This window comes from Sebastes umbrosus, chromosome 19 (genome assembly GCF_015220745.1).
Source record: "Sebastes umbrosus isolate fSebUmb1 chromosome 19, fSebUmb1.pri, whole genome shotgun sequence".
In the NCBI taxonomy this organism is placed as follows: Eukaryota; Metazoa; Chordata; class Actinopteri; order Perciformes; family Sebastidae; genus Sebastes; species Sebastes umbrosus.
Window position 1 is genome coordinate 17830293 of NC_051287.1, and position 21155 is coordinate 17851447.

The following is a 21155-nucleotide window of genomic DNA, read 5'->3' on the forward strand; positions in this document are numbered from 1 at the left end:
CAAAAGCGGCGGGGGCCCTGTAGGTATAGAGAGTTTGGGAGGAAGTTATTAAAATTGCTTTTTATCAGCACTCCAAATCCACCCGATGCCGTTGTGCGGCGGAGAGTGACGACGCTCGCCGTCACATCCACGGCTGCCAATTCCTGAAGGTGCAGGGCATCAGATTATCTGGGTTTCTTTAAGCTGCGTGGGGACGCTGTTTATGCATCGCAGCGCCTAGAATGCAATTTTGAGCAGTGTATCTGCGGTCAAAGACACAGGAAGGATAATGGAGGGGAAAATAGCTGTGAGTTATCATGTGAAACCCATCACCATTAATAAATATATCTGTAAATTTTTTTGTGACAATACACAAAATGAGAATCACTTTCTCTTCTCCCATCTTCCCTTTGCTCTAACAGTTATTTTGTGCAGCAGCGAGGAATCACAATATTGGCAGGCGCATCAAATACGCTGCTGTCAGTATGACATTTCGCTGAATTACGACATCAGCCTTAAATCACATTCAATAGTGATTAAGGAGAATCAAATCCCACTGATTCATAGCTTTAGACCGTAATCCCAACCATTCACTGTGCTCTCCCATGAATGATACTTTACTATTTGTAAAGGCTTTAAAAAACAATGATTGAATTTCAACTATAACAAATGTATCTATTTATTCTTTATTGATAGGATCTCATGGGGAAATAGGCAACACATCACATTTTGGTTTAAAAATAAGAGGATGGTACACAGAAAAAGGCATCATCATCTTTCATTCACACATGAAAAATCCTAACAGTTGAATATGTATTGCTGCTTCGTGTCGACAGACCGAGATTAGACATTTGTACAAATTGTAGAAGCAGGCCCTCAGGAGAAGCCCGGAGAGCAAGGTAAGTTTTGTTAAAAAATTCAGAAACAATGTCCACTTCAAACGTGGGCACGGACTATATTTGCATAGCATGCATTTGATTTGAATAAATATCCGGCGAAGACCGCAGTGACAGATTGCTCAAAATAACTTTGCATATTCTCTGACAAATTGCACAGACTCTTCAGGTATTCTCCGGAGGAATCCGCGAAGAAGAAGAAGAAGAAGAAGAAAAAAAAAAAGTACAGAAGGCTGGGGAAAGAATAGAATTACGAGAAATAATCCCTCCCGTATACTGCATTTACCCTGACAACTATAGCAATATCTGGAGCCGTTTCTACAGGGGCGACAGAGTTTGTACAAAAGTAAAAGGAGATGAAAATGCATTTGTTTTGAGTTAGAAATGTAGAAATAAATAATAGTATAGATATATTTATATTTACAAACATCAGATCTGGAGAGCAGAAATAAAAGAATCTTGAGGATAAAATCAGGCTTTGAATCTTTAAAAAATGAACATAGTATCTCTTATGTTGTACACCATTACATAATGTATTTACAGGCTTTAACTGAGCACATAGTTTAATATAAAATGTCTTTTATCATATCTCAATAAATACCTCTAAAGTGATTTATCTTTCATCAAAAACAATCAAAAGCTTGTCTTGTAGACGTTCTACACCAGAACTTGTCGTGTATGTACACTTGTTTCACTCATACTCATCCACACACGCATAGAAACCCTCCAACAACCTCACTGAGGCTCTCCTAGTGGTTTGACTACAGGCCACGGCATGTCAGGTAAAGGTGACTGGGGCTCGGCAGGGACCTGGTGTTGCTGCGCCTGCTGGTGGGCCCAGTTCAAGTCCACGCCGTTCTTCTTCAGCGCGGCCAAGTGCTTGATGTCCAGCGTGGTGAAGGTGGTGAACTGGACCTGGTTCCGCTTACTGGTGGGCGAGTGGAGCGGCTCGTTGCGATGCGGCCTGGCCAGCAAAGTGGCCGAGCGATTCGCCATGGGGTCGATCGCCTTCCCCTGAAACTGCTGATGATGCTGCAGGGAGCTGTTCCTGCTGCGGCCCAGGGTGGCGGTCCTCTCGGGGACGGCGGGGGCGCTCACGGTGGGCAGGGCGCCATCCAGGCTGCGGCGGCCAATGGACTCTATGGAATGACGGGGCTCCATCTGGCGATGGGCCTCGCGTTTCAGCGTGGACGCTTGAGCTGGGGCGCCCGGGGGGGGAGCGCCATCGTTGTTGCTCCCCAGCCACACCCAGTCGTGCTTGTGATCCTTCGGGTCCCCGGTGGGCGCCGGGCCCGGCTGTATGGGGGTCTTGTGATTGCGGAAACAGAGGTTATACGAAGCACAGTTGAGCAAAAAAGCAAAGATAGCTACACAGGAGACCCCCACTAAGGCATACATGCCAATTTCCATTTCTGACATGGCTCTGAATGTCCTAATGAGGTCGCTCTCAATTACTTTTGGAGTCTTAGATTTAGGAGGCTCCTTTTTGGGTGTCACTTCGGCTTTAGGAATGTCTTTGTTAGCGGGTGAATCAAGCATGTTTCCATAGCTTCTCTTCTGCCCTTCTTCTTTACTAACTAAACCCACTGTTGTATCTATAGGTCTGGCAGTGTTCATAGTTGTAGTGGAAGTTGTGGTACCTCTCGCAGCCCTGGTTGTAGTTCCAATTCGCACGACATACGGCTGCATAGATCTTGTTGAAAATGTGGTTGTTTCTGCCGCGGTGGACTCTCGCTGGTCAGGTACTGTGCTCCTGAACAACCACTTATCCGCATCTGTGACAACACGCTGTGACGTCATTGTCGTTTTAAGCTCGCCCACCAATTCTAACGCACCGCCATCAAAATCTTTATTCCCGTCAGCACCAACCTCGTTCCCGCCGCCTCCTCCTCCTCCTCCTCCTCCTCCTCCTGCCGCAACTCTGCCGCCACTCTGGAAGTTGATCCTGAGGAGGCCCAATCCCACCGCCAACTTGCTCTTCCTCTTGGACTTCTGGCACTCCTCGCAGATCCTCAGCTCCACTCTCACCAGCGCCCCCTGGCCTTCACCTTCGCCTTGCGCTACTAGAAACGTGGACTGAGGGGTGCGGCGTACCGTGGCCACCCCCTCATCCGGGGTAGAGACCGTTAGGGAGTAGACGCTGCGGTCGAACAGCTCCAGTGGGGCGACCGCGCCGTCGCTGAACTGAACCCAACAGCTGACCACTGCTTCCTAAAAGACAGAAAGAAAGAAAGAAAGAAAGAAAGAAAGAAAGAAAGAAAGAAAGAAAGAATTAACGTCCTGTGGTTGTTTGCCTTTGCCAATCAAGTTGCAGTTTACATCCATGTCTGTCCAAAATGTCATCACTTCATAATTTTATCCTATTAGACATTTGTGTCAAATTGTCATAACTAGCACATGAATTCTTGAGTTATGGCCAAAATGTTGTTATGTGAGGTCACAGTGACCTTTGACCACCAAAATCTAATCAGTTCATCCTTGAGTCCAAGTGGATGTTTGTACCAGACGTAATACAATTCCCTCCAGGTGTTCCTGAGATATCGCTTCCACAAGAATGGGACGAACGTGAGGTCACAGTGACCTTGACCTTTGACCTTTGACCACCAAAATCTAAAGAGTTCATCCATGAGTCCATGTGGACATTTGTGTCAAATTTGACGAAATTCCCTCAAGGTGTTCCTGAGCTATTGCATTCACAAGAATGGTCTGGAATGGACGAATGGACGGACAACCCAGAACCATAATGCCTCTGGCCACGTCTGTCGCTGGCGTGGAGGCATAAAAAGATGTGATAACTGAGCAATACAGAGTTCTTATGTAGAAAAGCAGGCCAGAACACAGCAAATCAATATTCTCCCCCCCTGCCTTCAGTGACATTATATTCCCGTGATTGTTAATAGCACTAAATTGCCTATGCTAATCTCTTTATGATTACACTCAGTAGGGTGCTATTGTTCCATAGATTATAGTCCTATGAAGTCATGAATTGTATGAAATGTAATTTAACCAAAGTGGATAAGGAGAGTATAATGAAAGTCCTTTAAACAAGAACAAAAAAAGTGACGCGACAAGGGTCGCGTTAAGAGCCAATCTAATCACATTAATACACAATGACCTATTTCTCTGTTGCTAATGTGAGCCACTGGGTCGCCACAGACCTAACCTATATTTGGGGTTTGAATACATTATGAATCGCCCCGAGCAGAACATTAACAGCTTGCCACCACAAACACAATTGGCTGGTCATCTGCGCTGGCATGGTTCCAGTGGTTTGTTATTGACGGGGGCAGACCAGCCACAGCGACAGCGTAGTGTAGGTAAAGTGAGCTGTCGCTCCAGCAGCTATGGAGCGCCTAATTGCTGCCCCATGCCTGTGTCGGGGAGCTGGTTTGAAAATGGGCAAGCTGCCACGGCTAAATGTGCGAGTGAGCTTTTAAAATGATCATCTGCGCACCCTGTCTGCCTCCTCCGCTGTCTCACACAGCATGGGAACTGCAGATGATGGTCGGGGCTGTGAACACAATGAGTTCACATCCGCAGAGGCAGAGAGAAAGCACAGATATTATTGCACCCTTAAGGTGATTTGATGCATAAATCTGCTCTGTTGTGGCAATTCTTCTAATTCAAATCCTCTCTGTGGAAGCCCATTATATCTTTGCTGGAAAATAAACATTTAGGATATGTTAATAGCACACTATTTTATCATATAAGTTTAATTTTAAGCCCCCGACTCTCAGTGGGTTTACAATAAAGTTGTTTTGAATTATATTGTTTTGGTGCAGATACTGCTTCTGCTCCCTGTGCAGGAACATGTGGGATAGTGTGGTTATCACCTAACAGGGACTTTTTTTCATTCTTTCTCCTTTTAGAAACATCTTGGTACAAGAGACAATGATCCTGCAGTGCTTTCGCATTTAAATGTTTCACAATATAATAACTAACAATGCTTATTAATGCCAAATTTCCCCAACAGATCAGACGTATTAACTCTAGGAACTATTAAGGTAAATAGGTCATCACCATGGTACTGTACAGTGCAAAGTTTCTCTCAGTCCAAACGGGAAGAGAAAAACATTTTCCTAAAGATAATCTGACTTGCATGCCAGGACTCATCTGTGGACCCCACAAGGATAAGTGGTATATTTTACATACTGTTATACTCCAACAGAGATCAGTGCCTACTTCCATCTCCAACTACAGTATGAAATGCCAACAGTTCTCTCCAGAAACCACATTGATTTTTCTTCCTTATTCAGAGTTGTTACATTTCTCTTGAAACTACTTCCTAAAGTCAAGTCAAGCCACTTCTCTTCCCTGTCCTTTGTCCAGATCATGGACTGTATATAAGAAGTGGACGTAGTCACTGTGACGTCACCCATTGGTTTGTGGACTGCCATTTTGAAGCCTCGAGTTCAGCATTTTGGCCGCCGCCATTTAGATTTTTTGCAACTAGATGTGACACAAGAGGGTGGAGCTAAGTAGCCTACAACCGAATGCTGAATAAGACATTTCTAGGCGATGAAAATGTTACAATTAACTTTCATGAACTGAAATCACACTATGAAAGGGTTAAAGTTGTAAAAAAGAAAACACGGAGAACTCCCAGACCGGACAACGCCGTGGTAGCGACCTGTCAATCACAAGGTAGCCACGCTTTATTGTCTATTTTACTCTAAATGGGAGCATAATTTACTAAATGAATGTTATGCTGTATTGAAGAAGCCTTGAAATTAGCGATTGAGACCCCTAAATCAATTGAAAAGTAGGGTCATGTTCTCATAGACTTCAATACAATCAGACTTCTTTTTGCAACCACAGGAGTCGCCCCCTGCTGACTATTAGAAAGAATGCAAGTTTAAGGCACTTCCGCATTGGCTTCACTTTTCAGACATGGAGCTTGCCCTCTGGTCCAGATATAATTCCCTGTCATCCACCAAATGTAAAGGTTTTAATTCCCTCCAACCACCTCTACGAACAACAAGTGAGGGATCCTTTTCCCTTTCTATTCCGAACCTTTTGATTCCTCACATGATCACTTTCTATTACTTGTATACACTGCACTGTGATTACTACTTAAGTCTTATGCACAAGGTTTGATTTGCATGCAGGAAAAATCAAAGAGCAGCAACACAAATATTTTTTTTTTCTAATCTGCCAACAGTGCAAGAAGCATGCTGTCTTAAAACACAGGTGTATGTAGACGTTGATGTTATTCATGCTGTTGCTTTATTATATATGCATCTGTGATTGCTTCCACGCAGCTGGTATTAAAAGAAGGAAAATTGTCAGTGGAGGACACTGATGAATGCCAGGGGCTTGTTTTGTTAAATGCAAGAAAATAAGAAAAAAAAATGGATGTTTTAATACTTTGCACACACAGGCAAAAGCATAAAGCTACAATGGTAGCAGCTCACTACAAGAGGGAAATAGCTTACTTGTTAAAAAGCCAATAAATAATTACACGGTTAGAATGAATGCAGACAAAAACGCATTGCGGGCTCTCACCTTTGATATTTAATCACAGCCAATAGCAATCTGAATGCAGCTTTTGTGTTTCTGCACTAATGCAAGCCCTCTGATGAAACCTTGTCTGTGGGGGAGACATTGACAGGTGTTCTCATGCCGATGAATTTCAAAGGATGTGAGTTACAAAGCGAGAGAGTTAGTGATTTAAAGAGAGCGGTCTTTGTTCAGTGTGTTTTCTATTGAAGGAAAATTGGGGCTGTTAAATTTTAGAATACATGTTGATTATGTTATCTTGCCAAGCTTACTTTTCAAATGTACTACTTTTGTACAAACGTGTGGTGCTGCATCGCATGACACATCTATGAATCTATTGTCACCGTTTCAAAAACTGAATAAAAGAGAAGATCTGTGATTTACTTTTAATCACAAATAACCCCCTCAATACGCAAACACACTTTTATAATTTCACACTGAATTTATAATCTAGATGAGTCACTGCTTTTGTTTATTTCTCGTGCCATCTGATTTTCACACTCCGTTGAACGGTCCTTCACATTTTATGTGGCGAGCCTAGATGCAAAACCAACAGGCATAAAAAGAGACGAGCACCATCACGAATGGCCGAGCCGTGCCTCGCAGGTTTTTATGCTTTGCGTGTCACAATTTTCCAGTTACTTACCTGTTTGAGCTGTGTGATAATCTCCCGTGTGGTTGCCGTGGTGACGATGGCCCTGTTGCTCCCCGGACTGAGCTGCAGGGACAGAGAGAGTCCGGAAACCAACTGCACCCCCAGCTCCGTCACACTCACTTTATCATCCACCACCCTGATGCTCCTCTCAGCCAGGACCGATGATGTCAGAGGGGACAGCACCTGCAACGAGTTAAAAACTCATCCAAACAGCAGATTGATAATACATGATAATAGCATGCACTGCACCTGCTAAAACCACATACACACACACACACACATCATGGCTCACCCGCACAGTAGTAGTGCCCACAGCTCGTCCCTGCAGCACAACCCCATCCTGCACCCTGGCTACATCAGGATCTGCCACTTTTAGAGAAGAGCGTACGAGATTGGTCACATCCACCTGTCAATCAAAAGAGAGAAAAATGTTAATCATATTAAATCCATACCCAAAGCTATACTTCAATAATTTATGATTATTACCGTTCCACTGGTACATGAAACTTCTATCTACTGTCTGACAAATCTAGTTAAAGGGACTGTTTGTAACTTTCAGAAATGCTTGTTAACAGCGACACCTGTGGCTGTTAAGTCAAGGAAAGTCAGCGTCGGGCTCGCGTTTGCTCGCTCTAAATAGACATGAACGAACATCGCTCAAACAGTGAGGCAACACACGTCAGCTAAAACCACAATATCACTCTATATTTCACCTGCTTGGCAGTAATGTTAGCTGACCAGACGAAGGTCTCTCCATGAATCAATGCTGATCCTAGTGTTGGCTTTTCCTGTTTCAGCCTCCGGGGCTGCAGCAGGAAGAGAAACATTATCGCCTCCCGACTGCGCCCGCAGGGAGACACCGGCACCCGGTCGGAGACGATAACGTTTCTCGCTGCGGAGCCCCGTCTCTTCAAAAGACACGGGAAACCTCTGTTGGTCTGGAGGAGCTGCAGCATTTATTTCTGCACAAACGTCCACTGTACATTCACTAGATATTCTCAGAGCTAAACTAACTCTTCTGCAGTGTGTAGTGAGCGCGCATGCACGTGTAGGGGTGGAGCGAGACGGCGAGAACCTGGCGGTGTGTGAGTGAACGCAAGCAGGCAGAGGAGACTCCGGCCAAACGCGAGCGCGCATGGGATACTGACCCGGCAGATTTAGAAAAGTTACTAACACTCCCTTTAAGACAAAGCCTGCTAAGTGCCAGCCGGTCAGGACTGTTAAATGTTTTTACCTGCCAGTCAGGACCCAGGAAGTATTCGACAGGCTCCGCCCCAGTCAGCGGGTCAGGCGGCATCTCAGCGTCAGCCTGGGCTATGAATGGTGTCAGCACCCTGAGTGTAGAGTGCTGATACTGCAGCATGCAACCCCTGCCCTTCCTCATCTCCTCCTCTTCCTCGCTATCCCATGTCGACCTGGCACACACACACAAGGTAATCAGACACAATAAGTCACATGCTTTGTTTACAATTCAAAGGAATAGTTGAGAAAATTTAAGGATGCTTTTTTTTTTTTTTTTTGCAGAGAGTTGGATGGTAAGATCGATATCATATTCAGTGTTGCAGTGTTGAAGTGTGCAAGTTCACACTTCAACACGATAATTTCTTCTGGGTTTTATTTGCCTATGGTGTTTAATGAGACCAAAACCTGCGCACATGAAAACCAGACATGTGCAAATAATATCAGCGCATATAACTCATTCACAAAAATATGCATATTGATCTCTCCTTATTTAAATAGCAAACAACAACAATAGGCCTACTGGAGACCAGCAGTGTGGCTGTTGATGCCGTATGTGCCGCGTGACCTTTCCCTCTAAATGAATTTAAGTTAATTTTAACCAGGATCCCACGGCCTGACTCATTTGTTTGAGGGTGGCGGAGGTTAAGCTATGAACCATCCTCAAACCCCTCAGCAATGATCATTCTGTATAATTATCGTTTGCACAGCTGGTCTGCCACGCATTGCACCATAGGTGTGCTGGAGGGCTGGTGGGTATGCTTTCACACTGCAGGCAGAAAGCTACTGTCAGGAGCTACAGTCCAAATAAACATCATTATTATATAGCCTAAGGTGAGAGCTTTACATGTGATGGAGATGCTGCTTGAATTGAATGAGTGTGACTCAACACCAGACAGCAAAATAACTCTTTCCTCAATACTTTTGTCCGTTGATACTTTACCAGCCTTCCACATAAACATAATTAGATTACAGTTTATTAAATTAACTGTACTTATTTCAAGTTAAATATATATTTTGTCTTTTTTTTTCTTTGATTGGATTAAAAGAGTCTTTGAAATATCAGCATTCATTGTATCAGTAATTAGTTTAATTGCATTGTTGTCTACTTACTGACTTGTATTACTGATTTCCAAAACACTTGAACACAAAGTTTGTATGTTGAGTCTCTTTGCCATGGTTACTCAACTTTTCTATTAGTTCTTTGATGACCCTTGAGCCATTTTGCTTTCCAAGGGGCTGCAAGGCAGCTGATTAACATCAAGAAATACCGTGTTATTATTGGTGCTGATTAAACTCTTAGTGTGAACTGATTAACATTAAGTGTTTATTTCAATCTATTTTGAAACAAACAGAGATGAAATAACAGTAAAAACTTTATTGCAAATCATAATATGTTACAACCTGATGGCACACACATAAAAAAAAAGAAAAGAAAAGCAAAGCAAAGCAGGGGTGAGGACGTTTCGTGAAACAAAGTAAACAGAAGTTATGTTTTATGCATGAAGGCCTGTTCTGTCGCTGCCAATTAGACAGAAACTCAAGTTGCTTCTCTGCCACATGCATGTGGAAACACTGTAGCATGCAGTAACATTCACATGAGCTGAGGCTGGCCATTACAATCGCCATAGAAATTTCACATTTCTGACCTAGTACTCTATCTGTTAGTGGATATTGAATGTTTTGGGAAATGAAAGCCTCGCAGAGTTTTTACCCTGGAGAAAAGTAGCAGCCCATCAGTCTGCCATCATTAGCATTGAGTGAAAAATAATGACTTTACTGTAAGTATTGAGTGAAATCCCACTAACCTTTGTCTCCAGGGCAACTGTGTTGCCTCTACAGTGTCCTACCCACTAATGCACCAAACACAAATGTGATGCTTTTATGACTGACTGCGTTACAGTACACAGGCGGATATTAGAAAACACACCTCGAAATATGCTAATCCAATTCAATATCACCGCCAACTACAGACTCAAAAATGACCATACAGCTGAATACACGTCTTACTGACACTGTGTCAACAAAAATAGATTATTCTAAACTTCACAAAGACACAGTAAGATGTCTTGCATGGCTAACTCAGCGTACATCACCACAGCTGATGTTTTCTCCTATTAAATATCTCCACAGGGTTGACTGCACGACTAAATGATGGGCTGCGTACGGATGAAAACACCACTTAAACGCATTTAATTTGACAGGAAAATAGCAATTTCCAGAACAAGAATCCATCCATCCATCCATTATCTGTAATCGCTTATCCTATTCAGGGTCGCGGGAGGGAGAATAAGAATCTCTCGTATTCATTCCTAGAGCAAATTCTCACATTAAGTTCCATAATGACTTGTTTAGGACAAGAAACGCAAAGTTTAGGACTTGGTCTTGACATGGCATGTGTTGGTCTTGACTTAGGACTTCTTGGTCTTGACTTAGGACTTCTTGGTCTTGATTTAGGACTTGTTGGTCTTGATTTAGGACTTGTTGGTCTTGACTTAGGACTTGTTGTTCTTGACGTTACACTTGTTGGTCTTGACGTTACACTTGTTGGTCTTGACGTAACATTTGTTGGTCTTGACGTAACATTTGTTGGTCTTGACGTTACACTTGTTGGTCTTGACGTTACACTTGTTGGTCTTGACGTAACATTTGTTGGTCTTGACGTTACACTTGTTGGTCTTGACGTTACACTTGTTGGTCTTGACGTTACATTTGTTGGTCTTGACGTTACACTTGTTGGTCTTGCCTTAGGACTTGTTGGTCTTGACGTTACACTTGTTGGTCTTGACGTTACATTTGTTGGTCTTGCCTTAGGACTTGTTGGTCTTGACGTGGCACTTTTTGGTCTTGACTTGGCACTTGCTGGTCTTGACGTGGCACTTGCTGGTCTTGACGTGGCACTTGTTGGTATTGACTTAGGATTTGTTGGTCTTGACTTAGGATTTGTTGGTTTTGATTTAGGACTTGTTGGTCTTGATGTGGCACATGTTGGTTTTGAATTAGGACTTGTTGGTCTTGACGTGGCACTTGTTAGTTTTGATTAAGGATTTATTGGTCTAGACTTAGGAGTTGTTGGTCTTGACTTAGAACTTGTTGCTCTTGACTTAGGACTTTGTACCACCTTTGCTTTTGACAATTGTGGTTAAAACTATGTTGAAAGGGTTTATAAACTAAGTCCCCCAGTGCCTACTATACCTGCCACATGAGTATATCTGACTCATACAGTATATAATAGCACTGTGCTGTGTCTCTGTTCTCAATTAACAGTTTGAAATGATTTTATTCACATGAATTAAGCTAACAGGAGCTCTAGCAACAACAGATGCAACAGCAATGCAACAGTTTGACACATAACCAGCCCGGCCTTACCTCCTGTTGCCTGTAAGAACAGGGACTCGCCAGCCTTTGATCTGGCTGAGCTCGGGGTCGGCCACGTCCATTTGCAACGGCAGGCGGGGCATCCATACACTCATCTCCAGCTGGGCACTCAGGAAACCGTAAGTAAAGTTGAGCATCACTTTGCTCTTCCCTCGTGTCTCCTTCCCATTTACATATATGTACTCGCATCGCTCTGACACCTAGACGAGGCAGAGATGGAAAAAAGGGAAAAACTTAGACAGTCAAATGGCATTCCTGTCTTTCTGCCAGTCTGTCACTCTATAAACATCTTGATAATAGGCAAGAAAGTCACTTTAAAAAGTTCAGAGTCACTTTTGAGTCACTGGGCTAGAGTTGTGACTGAACAGTCGGTTTTTCCATGTAAAGCCCCGTGGAAAATGAATAAGAAAGTTTTAGTGAAAACTGACAAAGAGAGGAGAAGTGGAACGGAGCTACCAATACAAATAAGCTAAAACCACACAGACCCACACATTTTATTCATTTCATACGACTTCCAAAGTCTGGCCAGGGAATCTCACAGTGTTTCTGTTTATGTCATGTAAATTCACGGCCGCCGCGGTCTCTATGAAACTGTTACGGAATATAAATTACATCTGCCTTATGGCTGTTCCTGTAGTGCTGTACGGTAGGCGGGAGCGTTGCAGTTCCCCACCAGTGAGAGCAATGAGGTGAGACACAGCAGTTGGTGTGTTTTATTTAAGATTGGAGGCCTATCTCCACTGCCGCCTCACTTATCTTAACAAACCAGTGGCTCCACAGCGGTAATTGGAGGGCACTAGACTGGAGAGTAGAGTGTAGCACTGGAGAGAGGGAGGTGAAAAGGGGGAGGCGGAAAAAAAAGTGAGGAAAAAGCAGAGGGAGGAATGAGGTAAGTCAACTTGAACTCCTGTGGAAATGTTAAGGGAGACCAGTCTGTGAAGACCTTTTCCCATCATGCCGACTGGTCCGGACCAAAATTTCTGATGTCTTGTGCAGCTCTCCAGTGCAACTGCATGTACTGTAGATGGGTACATGGACAAAAATAATCTCTATAAGCACATAAATCATGTGTTTGGTTTTTTTTAGCTCAATAAAGATACATACTGATAAAAATCAACACCATCAAAACTTTTAAAAGCCTTTATCCTGCAATTTAAAAATGTTCCTTGGGCATTATTTTAGCAATTTACTCTTTGGTGGTCAGCCTCCTGTCTACATGCACTGTTGTGGGCCTACTGTAGATTGAGAATATTGCATCTTAAAATACCAGTACCTGTGGTTTTGCATGTTTCAGCCCATTAAGTATCCATCCAGCTACCCAATTTCCTAAAGTAATCCTGCTGTGTTTTAGAAATCTGAATGTCTTATTTACCATTCCAGCCGTTGTTTTCCATTCAATTCTGTTCATTATGAAAACTTATAAGCAGACTCGTGAAATTTTGATTGTGAATTTATTATAGTTAACATTATGTCTGTGTTCATATTTGTCAAAGTTAGAAAAATTATGAGATAACCAAGTAAAGATTTTTTTAAATCAATCTGCATTCATGCAACACATTTATCTAATCCTTTACTTAAACAAGTGACTTCATTGAGATCAAGATATCTTCTTCAAGAGAGACCTGCGCACAAGATAATACATACAGTATGAGCATGGACAAACGTGCAGAAATTCAAAACAAACATACACAAAATAGTGGTTACACATTTAGGAAAAACAATTGCAAGTAGTATTCAAAGTGCTCAAAATGTTTCAAATCTTTAAAAGAGACGAGGAGTATAATATCTAAAAATCTGTTTTTATAGGATGTATTCTAAGTGGTCAATAAAAGTGTAAAGTATACATGACTCAATGGAACATTATAGCAAAAAACTGGCAAAGTGACCAACTAGCTGGTGTACATAGTGGAGCATTTAGTAGCAAGAGAGCATAGACTGTGTAAGAAGTGGACGTAGTCACTGAGTCGTCACCTATTGGTTTGTGGACTACCGCTTTGAAGCCTCGAGTTCGGCATTTTGGCCGTCGCCATCTTGTTTTTTTGAAACCAGAAGTGAAATGAGAGGGTGGAGCTAAGTACAACCAAATAAGACGTTTTTAGCTGACCAAAATGATACAATTAACTTCCAACACACTATGAAATGGTTAAAGTCGTAAGACGAAAATGCGTACAACTCCCAGACCGGACAACACCGTGTTAGAGACCTGTCAATCACAAGGTAGCCATGCCCTGAAGCATAACCTGCTTTATCATCTATTTGACTCTAAATGGGACCATAATTTACTAAATGAACATCATGCTGTATTGAAGAAGACCTGAAACTAGCTATTGAGACCATAAACTCATGTTTACAATGTTTACTGAGGTAATAAATCAAGCGAGAAGTAGGCTCATTTTCTCATGGACTTCTATACAATCAGACTTATTTTTGCAACCAGAGGAGTCGCCCCCTGCTGGCTATTGGAAAGAATGCAAGTTGAAGACACTTCCACGTTGGTCCTGCTTTTTTCAGATTTGGAGGTTGCCCACCAATCAGAGCTAAAAGGAGAGTGGATATTGAACTCACATTCAAAAGGTGGACTTCTGCTGAATGTGCAAAATAGGCAACTGTTTGCTTGCTCCACATAACAATTATATAATATCATAACATGTTAATATGTCAGCTTGTTTCGCTGCCCCTAAGTGGCCAAAAAAAATCAATACATGTTGCTTCAAAGAGGTCAAATGTGCAACCACACAATGGTTCTTTAACTTTGTGCACTGTATGTGAATCAATCCCTCATAGAGATTCACCCTTGTGGCAGTTATAGTGTAAAAGGGAAGGTTTGTGTCAGTAGCATTGCTCCAAGAGGGGTCAGTGACTGCAGTAAGAGACCATTCAGAGACACAATAACAACTGGATTGAGTTCTTCTACTGAAACAGAAAATCATTACAGACGCAGTCTCCCTATTTTTTGGTTCCTTCTCACTCTCTTAAGCTTGCACACTTAAGCACGTCGCCTTTGCTGCTGTGTCGTCGATCGGAAAATAATATAACTCCTTTTTCTTCTTCTCTGGTATTCACCTCTCCATCTCCCTCTCTTACTGTCCCACTAACATGGATCCATTACATAAAGGTCAAATCACTGTGCTTATGGACTGAGTGCTGCTGGGATCATGAGCTCAGTCTATAACACCATATGGAAGAGGCTGCTTTTATCCACAATGCTTGGACACACACACACAAGAGCTGGACGTGTTGAGTATGATGGCACAGTGAATGTCTTGGAGTTATACACCAGAATGAATCCCGTCTTTGTATGCAAATTAGGCCTGTGTGATATATTCAATTCATACTGGAATTTAATATGGGAGAAAGCTGCACTTTTTTTTTTTTTGCATATAAAAAAGCGATGTTTCCATTTGTTTGAAACCCATTCAACTGATTATATATTATCTATGCATACTGTAGAGTGTGCATACACATTATTTAAGATTAACTTGCACTGCTGCACTACAGAGAAACTTGAAAAGTCTTGTACAAAATATTTGCAAGATATATTGGAGTGTAGCTGGCACATGTGAGGAAAGGGTTGTTTGTTTGTCACCTTGAACATGCCTATACATGCATTTCCATAATTCTGCCAGTGCAGTTGCTCTATAGCAAAAGCAAGGTATATTCCAAGCCTGATCACAAATGCTACATCGATCCAAATATGTCTGTAACACTTCATTTTACAGGTCCGCAAATTTCATTGTGATTAGGTGATAATTAGCAATTAACCTATTTGAAATTTCTTTGGAATTACTGCCAAATTACCCCAATATTCACCTCAAAATGTATAGAAAATTACTTAATTATAAATATTATCTAATCCAGATTTAGTGCAGACATAAAGCAAATACATTTGCAAGCAACACAGATATGATTACAGCAAGCATTTCAATCCAAGTTGTGGCTTACCTTGAGTACATCCTCCGCTGTCGACGTACAGCTGGTGTAGTTGGTCACATCGGTGACTGAGCCGTCGGCCTCCACGGCCAGAGTTTTCACAGGCACCGACACCGTTTCACCCGTCAGCACAGCAGTATTCAAGATATCCGTGTTCTGTGCAGAAAGGAGGGCAGATGTGTTAGAATAGGACAAACGTGTGGATGCATTGTTGTATTTTTTTAGTGTAGTTTGAAGGTCAAAGGTTAAGCTTAGCCTTTTTTAGCTTGCTGGTCGTCAGATGAAAGATGATGAATGGCTGTTCTAACTACACCACATTGAGTTTTTATTCAGTCCACTTCATCTGCTTCTTCGTCTTCTTCATAACACAGCAGCCAAAGCAGCAGATATTGTCGGCTAGTTCCAAGCAATAACACAGAGTCTTGGATGTCATTTTTAATGCTAGGTTCCCCTGATGCTGAAGAAGGGATATTAAGGAGCTGCTGCCTGATCCCATAGGCGACCAGTAATTGAGGTAAGCAACAGGTTAACTTCATTGAATGAATCTGCATGTTTCACAACATCAAACTGCACATAGAGAAATCTTAAAAAAGTATCCATCATTAGAAAATGTACTCTGGTTAAGTATGAAACAGAGTTTGGGTTTTAGAGACATTCTGCAATCTACTAGCCTACTGCTTTGTTAAAAAGGTGAAAGTAAGGCAGGCTTTTGACACACCGTATATGATTTATATATATATATAGATATATATATACAGATATAATATATATACATAGTATATACAATACAATCATCAGTGGTGGAATGTAACTAAGTATATTTATTGAAGTACAAATTTGAGGAACTACTTTACTTTACTCTTTTATTTTCATGCCACTTTCTACCTCTATTTAACACTACATTTCAAAACAAAATATTACCACTACAACTATTTGACAGCCTTAGTTACTAGTTACAAATTAAGTTTTTTTGTTTACAAAACATACAAGGAGCTTATAAAATATGATGCTTTGTTATAAATTAAACTACACGACAGTATATACAAGCATATCTGAAAGGATTAGTCGATAGTCGATTGACAGTAAATTAACTGGCAACTATTTTGATAATTGTTTGAGTCATTTTTCACCAAAAACATTTCAAGGTTCTAGCTTCACATATGTGAGGATTTGCTCGTAGCAGAGTATTTTTACAGTGTGGTTTTAGTACTTTTACTTAATGGAATACTTCACCCCCAAAATGACCATTTGTATATCAATTACTCACCCTGTGCTACCTTGAATTCACGAAGAAAACTTTGTTTTTCTGGCCTCTTGATGAAATGAAGTAAATGGGGTCGGCATTAACAACAGCAAAACTATATCAAAACATCCGTTTACCATCTCTCACATAACTCGTGCAGTATAAACCAAGTCTCATTTATGCTCAAGCGTGATACTGTTTATGCAAAAGTGTTTTAAATAGTAAGGTTTTAGCCAAAATGCATGAGTTTTCTTCACGATTTCAAGGGTGAGTAACTGATACAAATGGTCCATTTAGGGGTGAAGTATTCCTTTAAGCAAAGGATCTGAATACATTCTCCATCACTGACAATCATCACTATTTGCAGGGGGGCAGGGATGACAAGCAGAGGGTGTTAGCAAGGCTAACAGAGATTAAAACACTCGCAGGCTCACAAACTTGATTCGTTTAAATCACACTGATGCAGCGCTCACACACAAACTGGACAGATGTGCTAGAAAGAAAAAAAAATCTCTCTGTGATGACATTATACGGTACATGTCTGCCTCTCACAAACTCACACACCTGGATGAAAATAAATCCCTGGCTGTAGTGTTTTATCCATACAGTATCACCAAACGTCCATCTTACCACCTTGTTCAGTACATCTTCGTCAATGCTTCGCAGCAGCTTAGCTCTTATGCATCAAGCCTGATGTAGCTTCCTCCTTCAACATGGATTTACAACTACTTTCCAGTTTACAAGATCTCTGATAAGGTCTTTTTAATCTATTAAGGTAGTGCTGGCAGTGTGTGTGTGTGTGTGTGTGTGTGTGTGTGTAAGGAGCTCTGGGTGATCAGCATTTATTTATTTTTCCCTCCTATTGCTCGTGGATCAGACAACACTCGGCAGATGTTCCCCGGCAGCTTCATATTCTGAACTCTGTCGGCTTGACAGCTGCTGACCGCAATTCAAAAAGGACATGCTCTAGTTCAGACTGCGACACTGACCCAAACATAAGCCACTGGATCAGGGGTAGCACAAAATCAGAAAGCAATATCAGCGCTCTGCGGTGTTGGCGGCGTCGCACTGGGAGATCTCGATGCCCCGATGTTTCCGCAAGCTCTGCCGTAATCTGGCTCGCAGTGATCAAGTTCAGGTTCAAGTAGTTCAGCTCTGTTTTAAATCTTTGAAAACAGTGTTATATTTACACTCTGTGGTAAGCCTTGGTATTGTGCGTTCATTTGTTCCCACTTGTTCATTCAGTGAGTCTAAGTGCTAAATCCTTTACATGGTTATAGGGAGATGAACACTATAAACATAAAGCTACAACAGCTTTACTTTAAAGGAAAAGAGCCACTGTTGCAGAAAAAAAATCTTTTTTTTTCCTCAATACAAATCCTGTTAGTGACAGAGATGAAACGTATTTGCTCCCCAATGTATGTTTGATTCATGTCGACTATTGCACCATGAAATAACTTCCTGAATCTCCTGTCAAAGACAGTCATGTACCTACTGTACCTTGTAATTTATATTGGTTGTCTCAAAATGTAAGCATTTTTGAGACATGTGCACATAGCAGCAGGGAATCAGACTAGGCATCAAGAATAATAGTAATGCATCATAGATAAAAAAAAAATGTCTTTTGCAACCATGCAGAGGTGATGGAGGAAAAACTAAATAAAAGAAAAGTGACTGGCTGATGACATGATATTATTTTCATTCTTTTCAAAAGCAATGGTAAAACCAGAATAAGCTAAGTATTGTGTTGTTTCATCATGCAAAGGAGGCTACCTCCAGGTCTGAAAAGTGAAGCCAATGCTGAAGTGTCTTAAACTTGCATTCTTTCTAACAGCCAGCAGGGGGCGACTCCTCTGGTTGCAAAAAGAAGTCTGATTGTATAAAAGTCTATGAGAAAATAACTCTACTTCTCACTTGATTTATTACCTCAGTAAACATTGTAAACATGAGTTTATGCTCTCAATCGTTAGTTTCAACTCTTCTTCAATACAGCATGATGTTCATTTAGTAAATTATGGTCCCATTTAGAGTCAAAAAGACCATAAAGCAGGGTATGCTTTAGGGCGTGGCTATCTTGTGATTGACAGGTCGCTACCACGGCGTTGCCCGGTCTGGGAGTTGTCCGTGTTTTCGTCTTTGAAGTATAACCTTTTCACAATGTGTTTTCAGTTCATGAAAGTTAATTGTAACGTTTTGGTCGTCTAAAAATGTCTTATTTAGCATTTGCTTGTACTTAGCGCCAGCAAAAAAAAACAAGAAGGCGACGTCCAAAATGCCCAACTCGAGGCTTCAAAACGGCGGTCCACATACCAATGGGTGACGTCACGGTGAATACGTCCAATTCTTATATACAGTCTATGCTTTGAACACATCCAGATGGTACAACAAAGATTAGAACATCTGTATGACCAATGCGTGTGATGTAGCACTTTTACAGGTGAAATGCCAAAAAAAACTGTGTATTTATGATGTAAACTCCAGATGATATCAACTCATCTTGTTTATACGTCAAGGGGATCATCAGGAAATTAAGTGCATGAAAGTGTCTTTTATTGAGGCAATGAATACCAATTTCATTAAGACTGAGTGAGGTAGTAGGAGACCCTTACATGCCCTGCCGTAATGTTCCACCTGTGGCAAAGCCAAGTGAACAGATCCTCCCCATCCTTCTTCCTCAAGCATCAGGACCAATAAGACTACAATAGATGTATATGTAAGAAGCAGAAAAGTGAACTAGAAAGCCTGCATTTTAAAACAGTAGACAAATGAATACAGATATTGTCCTCACCATGACCAGAGGTGCCAGCCCCACATAATCTCTCTGAGTCGTGTAGATCCGCATCATTCCCACATCCTTGACGTTCCCCGGCAACTCCAGACGCCAGGAGATCGTCTGACTCTCAGCCTGCTCCGAAACCTCTCTTGGCACAAAGTCCAGTTGTAAAACTTCCAGAAGACCCCTGTTTAGAGATCACATTTTAAAAATACAATAGGGTTAGACAAGTTAAAGCGAGCCACGGTAACCTTTACTGAACAACGGCCAATACGGCCACAAGTGGCTTATTAGGGAGAAATGGCGTATTTATTTTGGCTTTAATGCTTATTAATTCAGTGTTTCATTTGTTGGATGAAAATGGTGTTATTTCTTCTTTCAAAAGTTACACAGTCTTGCTCCAAAGGTTGCAGATGTATTTTTTCCCATTTACTATTAATTCAGATTTATAGATAGTAAAAGCATGGCTGTGCTGTATGTATTACAGGAAAACACATAATGAGAACTAAACTTAATGGATTTCAAAGGTTTTCAAGAGTTTAATGGTGGAGACTAATGAACTGTATAGCCTCTGCCCACATACAGTTCAAGTTTGATCACAATCACCACTAAATAAGTTCAACTGGAGGGCAATACTGATGAGTGACAGCACAATATCTAAAGTTAATTAGTATCATGTTGGGGATTATTTTGTTAAATTACTAGAAGTGATGTAGTTAAAGCAGAAGTAGGCGAGATTGTAGCAAATATGATTAAAAAAAGTTGTTTTTTATAAAACGTCATCATGACAGTAGTGCGTGAGACAGGTAATCTGACAAAAATCATGTGCCTCTGTGTCCTACGGTGTCCTAATGGCATCTGCAAGATTTCACAGACCGGAGGAAGACAACCAATCAGAGCCAAGCTGGAGCCTTGCCATCTCTGAGCAGCTGTCAATCAGTGACCTGTGATTGGCCGAAATCTTCCATCATGGGCTAGAGTTTTGGCTGTACCAAAGAGGGCCAGCCCTACAAACGCAAAAGTCTGTCACTGAGTGACTGACTGAGTGATGAAGTTACACAATTGGTCGGCCCAGTGTTGGAGTTTCCTCATTGGCCGTTGCTCTTTCAAAATAAAAAGGCGAGGAACAATCGTTTATGCAAATGAGCCCATCCAGTATGACACATCCGGCTCACAAAACTTGGACCAAGCGGTCAAACTAGGCGATCTAGTTCTAAAATGAAACGATATTCAGCAGTGGCATAGCCTATTTCTCACTTAAAATTATTTCAGAAGCAGATTTCGGTGGATTGTTTTAGACGGAATAACAGAAAGTTTACAAGCAGCCACCATGTTGTTTCCTGTTTGAAACGGTAAGCAGAAAACCAGGGACCAATCAGAAGCATTCTACGATAGGATACGTCACCGCTTAAACGGACAGTTGAGTGGAGCAGGAGCTGGATTTAACATTATAGACATGACCACTGACTATTTGTGTAACAATTTAGCCACAAATTCACATACTGACCATACACGGCCCAGCCATATGCTCGGTTTTGACCGAGTCTTGTTAAAAGCCTGAAA

General features: G+C 41.6%; 1 protein-coding gene across 1 annotated transcript in view; it reads right to left on the reverse strand.

Annotated features, from left to right (window-relative positions):
- Positions 1–649: 649 nt before the first annotated feature.
- Positions 650–21155, reverse strand: part of si:dkey-1d7.3 (transmembrane protein 132D) — a 37618-nt gene continuing 17112 nt past the window's right edge. Inside the window, exons 4-10 of the mRNA XM_037751841.1 lie at positions 19608–19779; positions 15589–15732; positions 11638–11846; positions 8264–8444; positions 7322–7435; positions 7021–7212; positions 650–3086 (exon numbers count right to left, since the gene is read on the reverse strand). Coding sequence (XP_037607769.1) covers positions 1611–3086; positions 7021–7212; positions 7322–7435; positions 8264–8444; positions 11638–11846; positions 15589–15732; positions 19608–19779 — 2488 coding nt within the window. The 3' untranslated portion in view covers positions 650–1610. The remainder of the gene's footprint in view (positions 3087–7020; positions 7213–7321; positions 7436–8263; positions 8445–11637; positions 11847–15588; positions 15733–19607; positions 19780–21155) is intronic.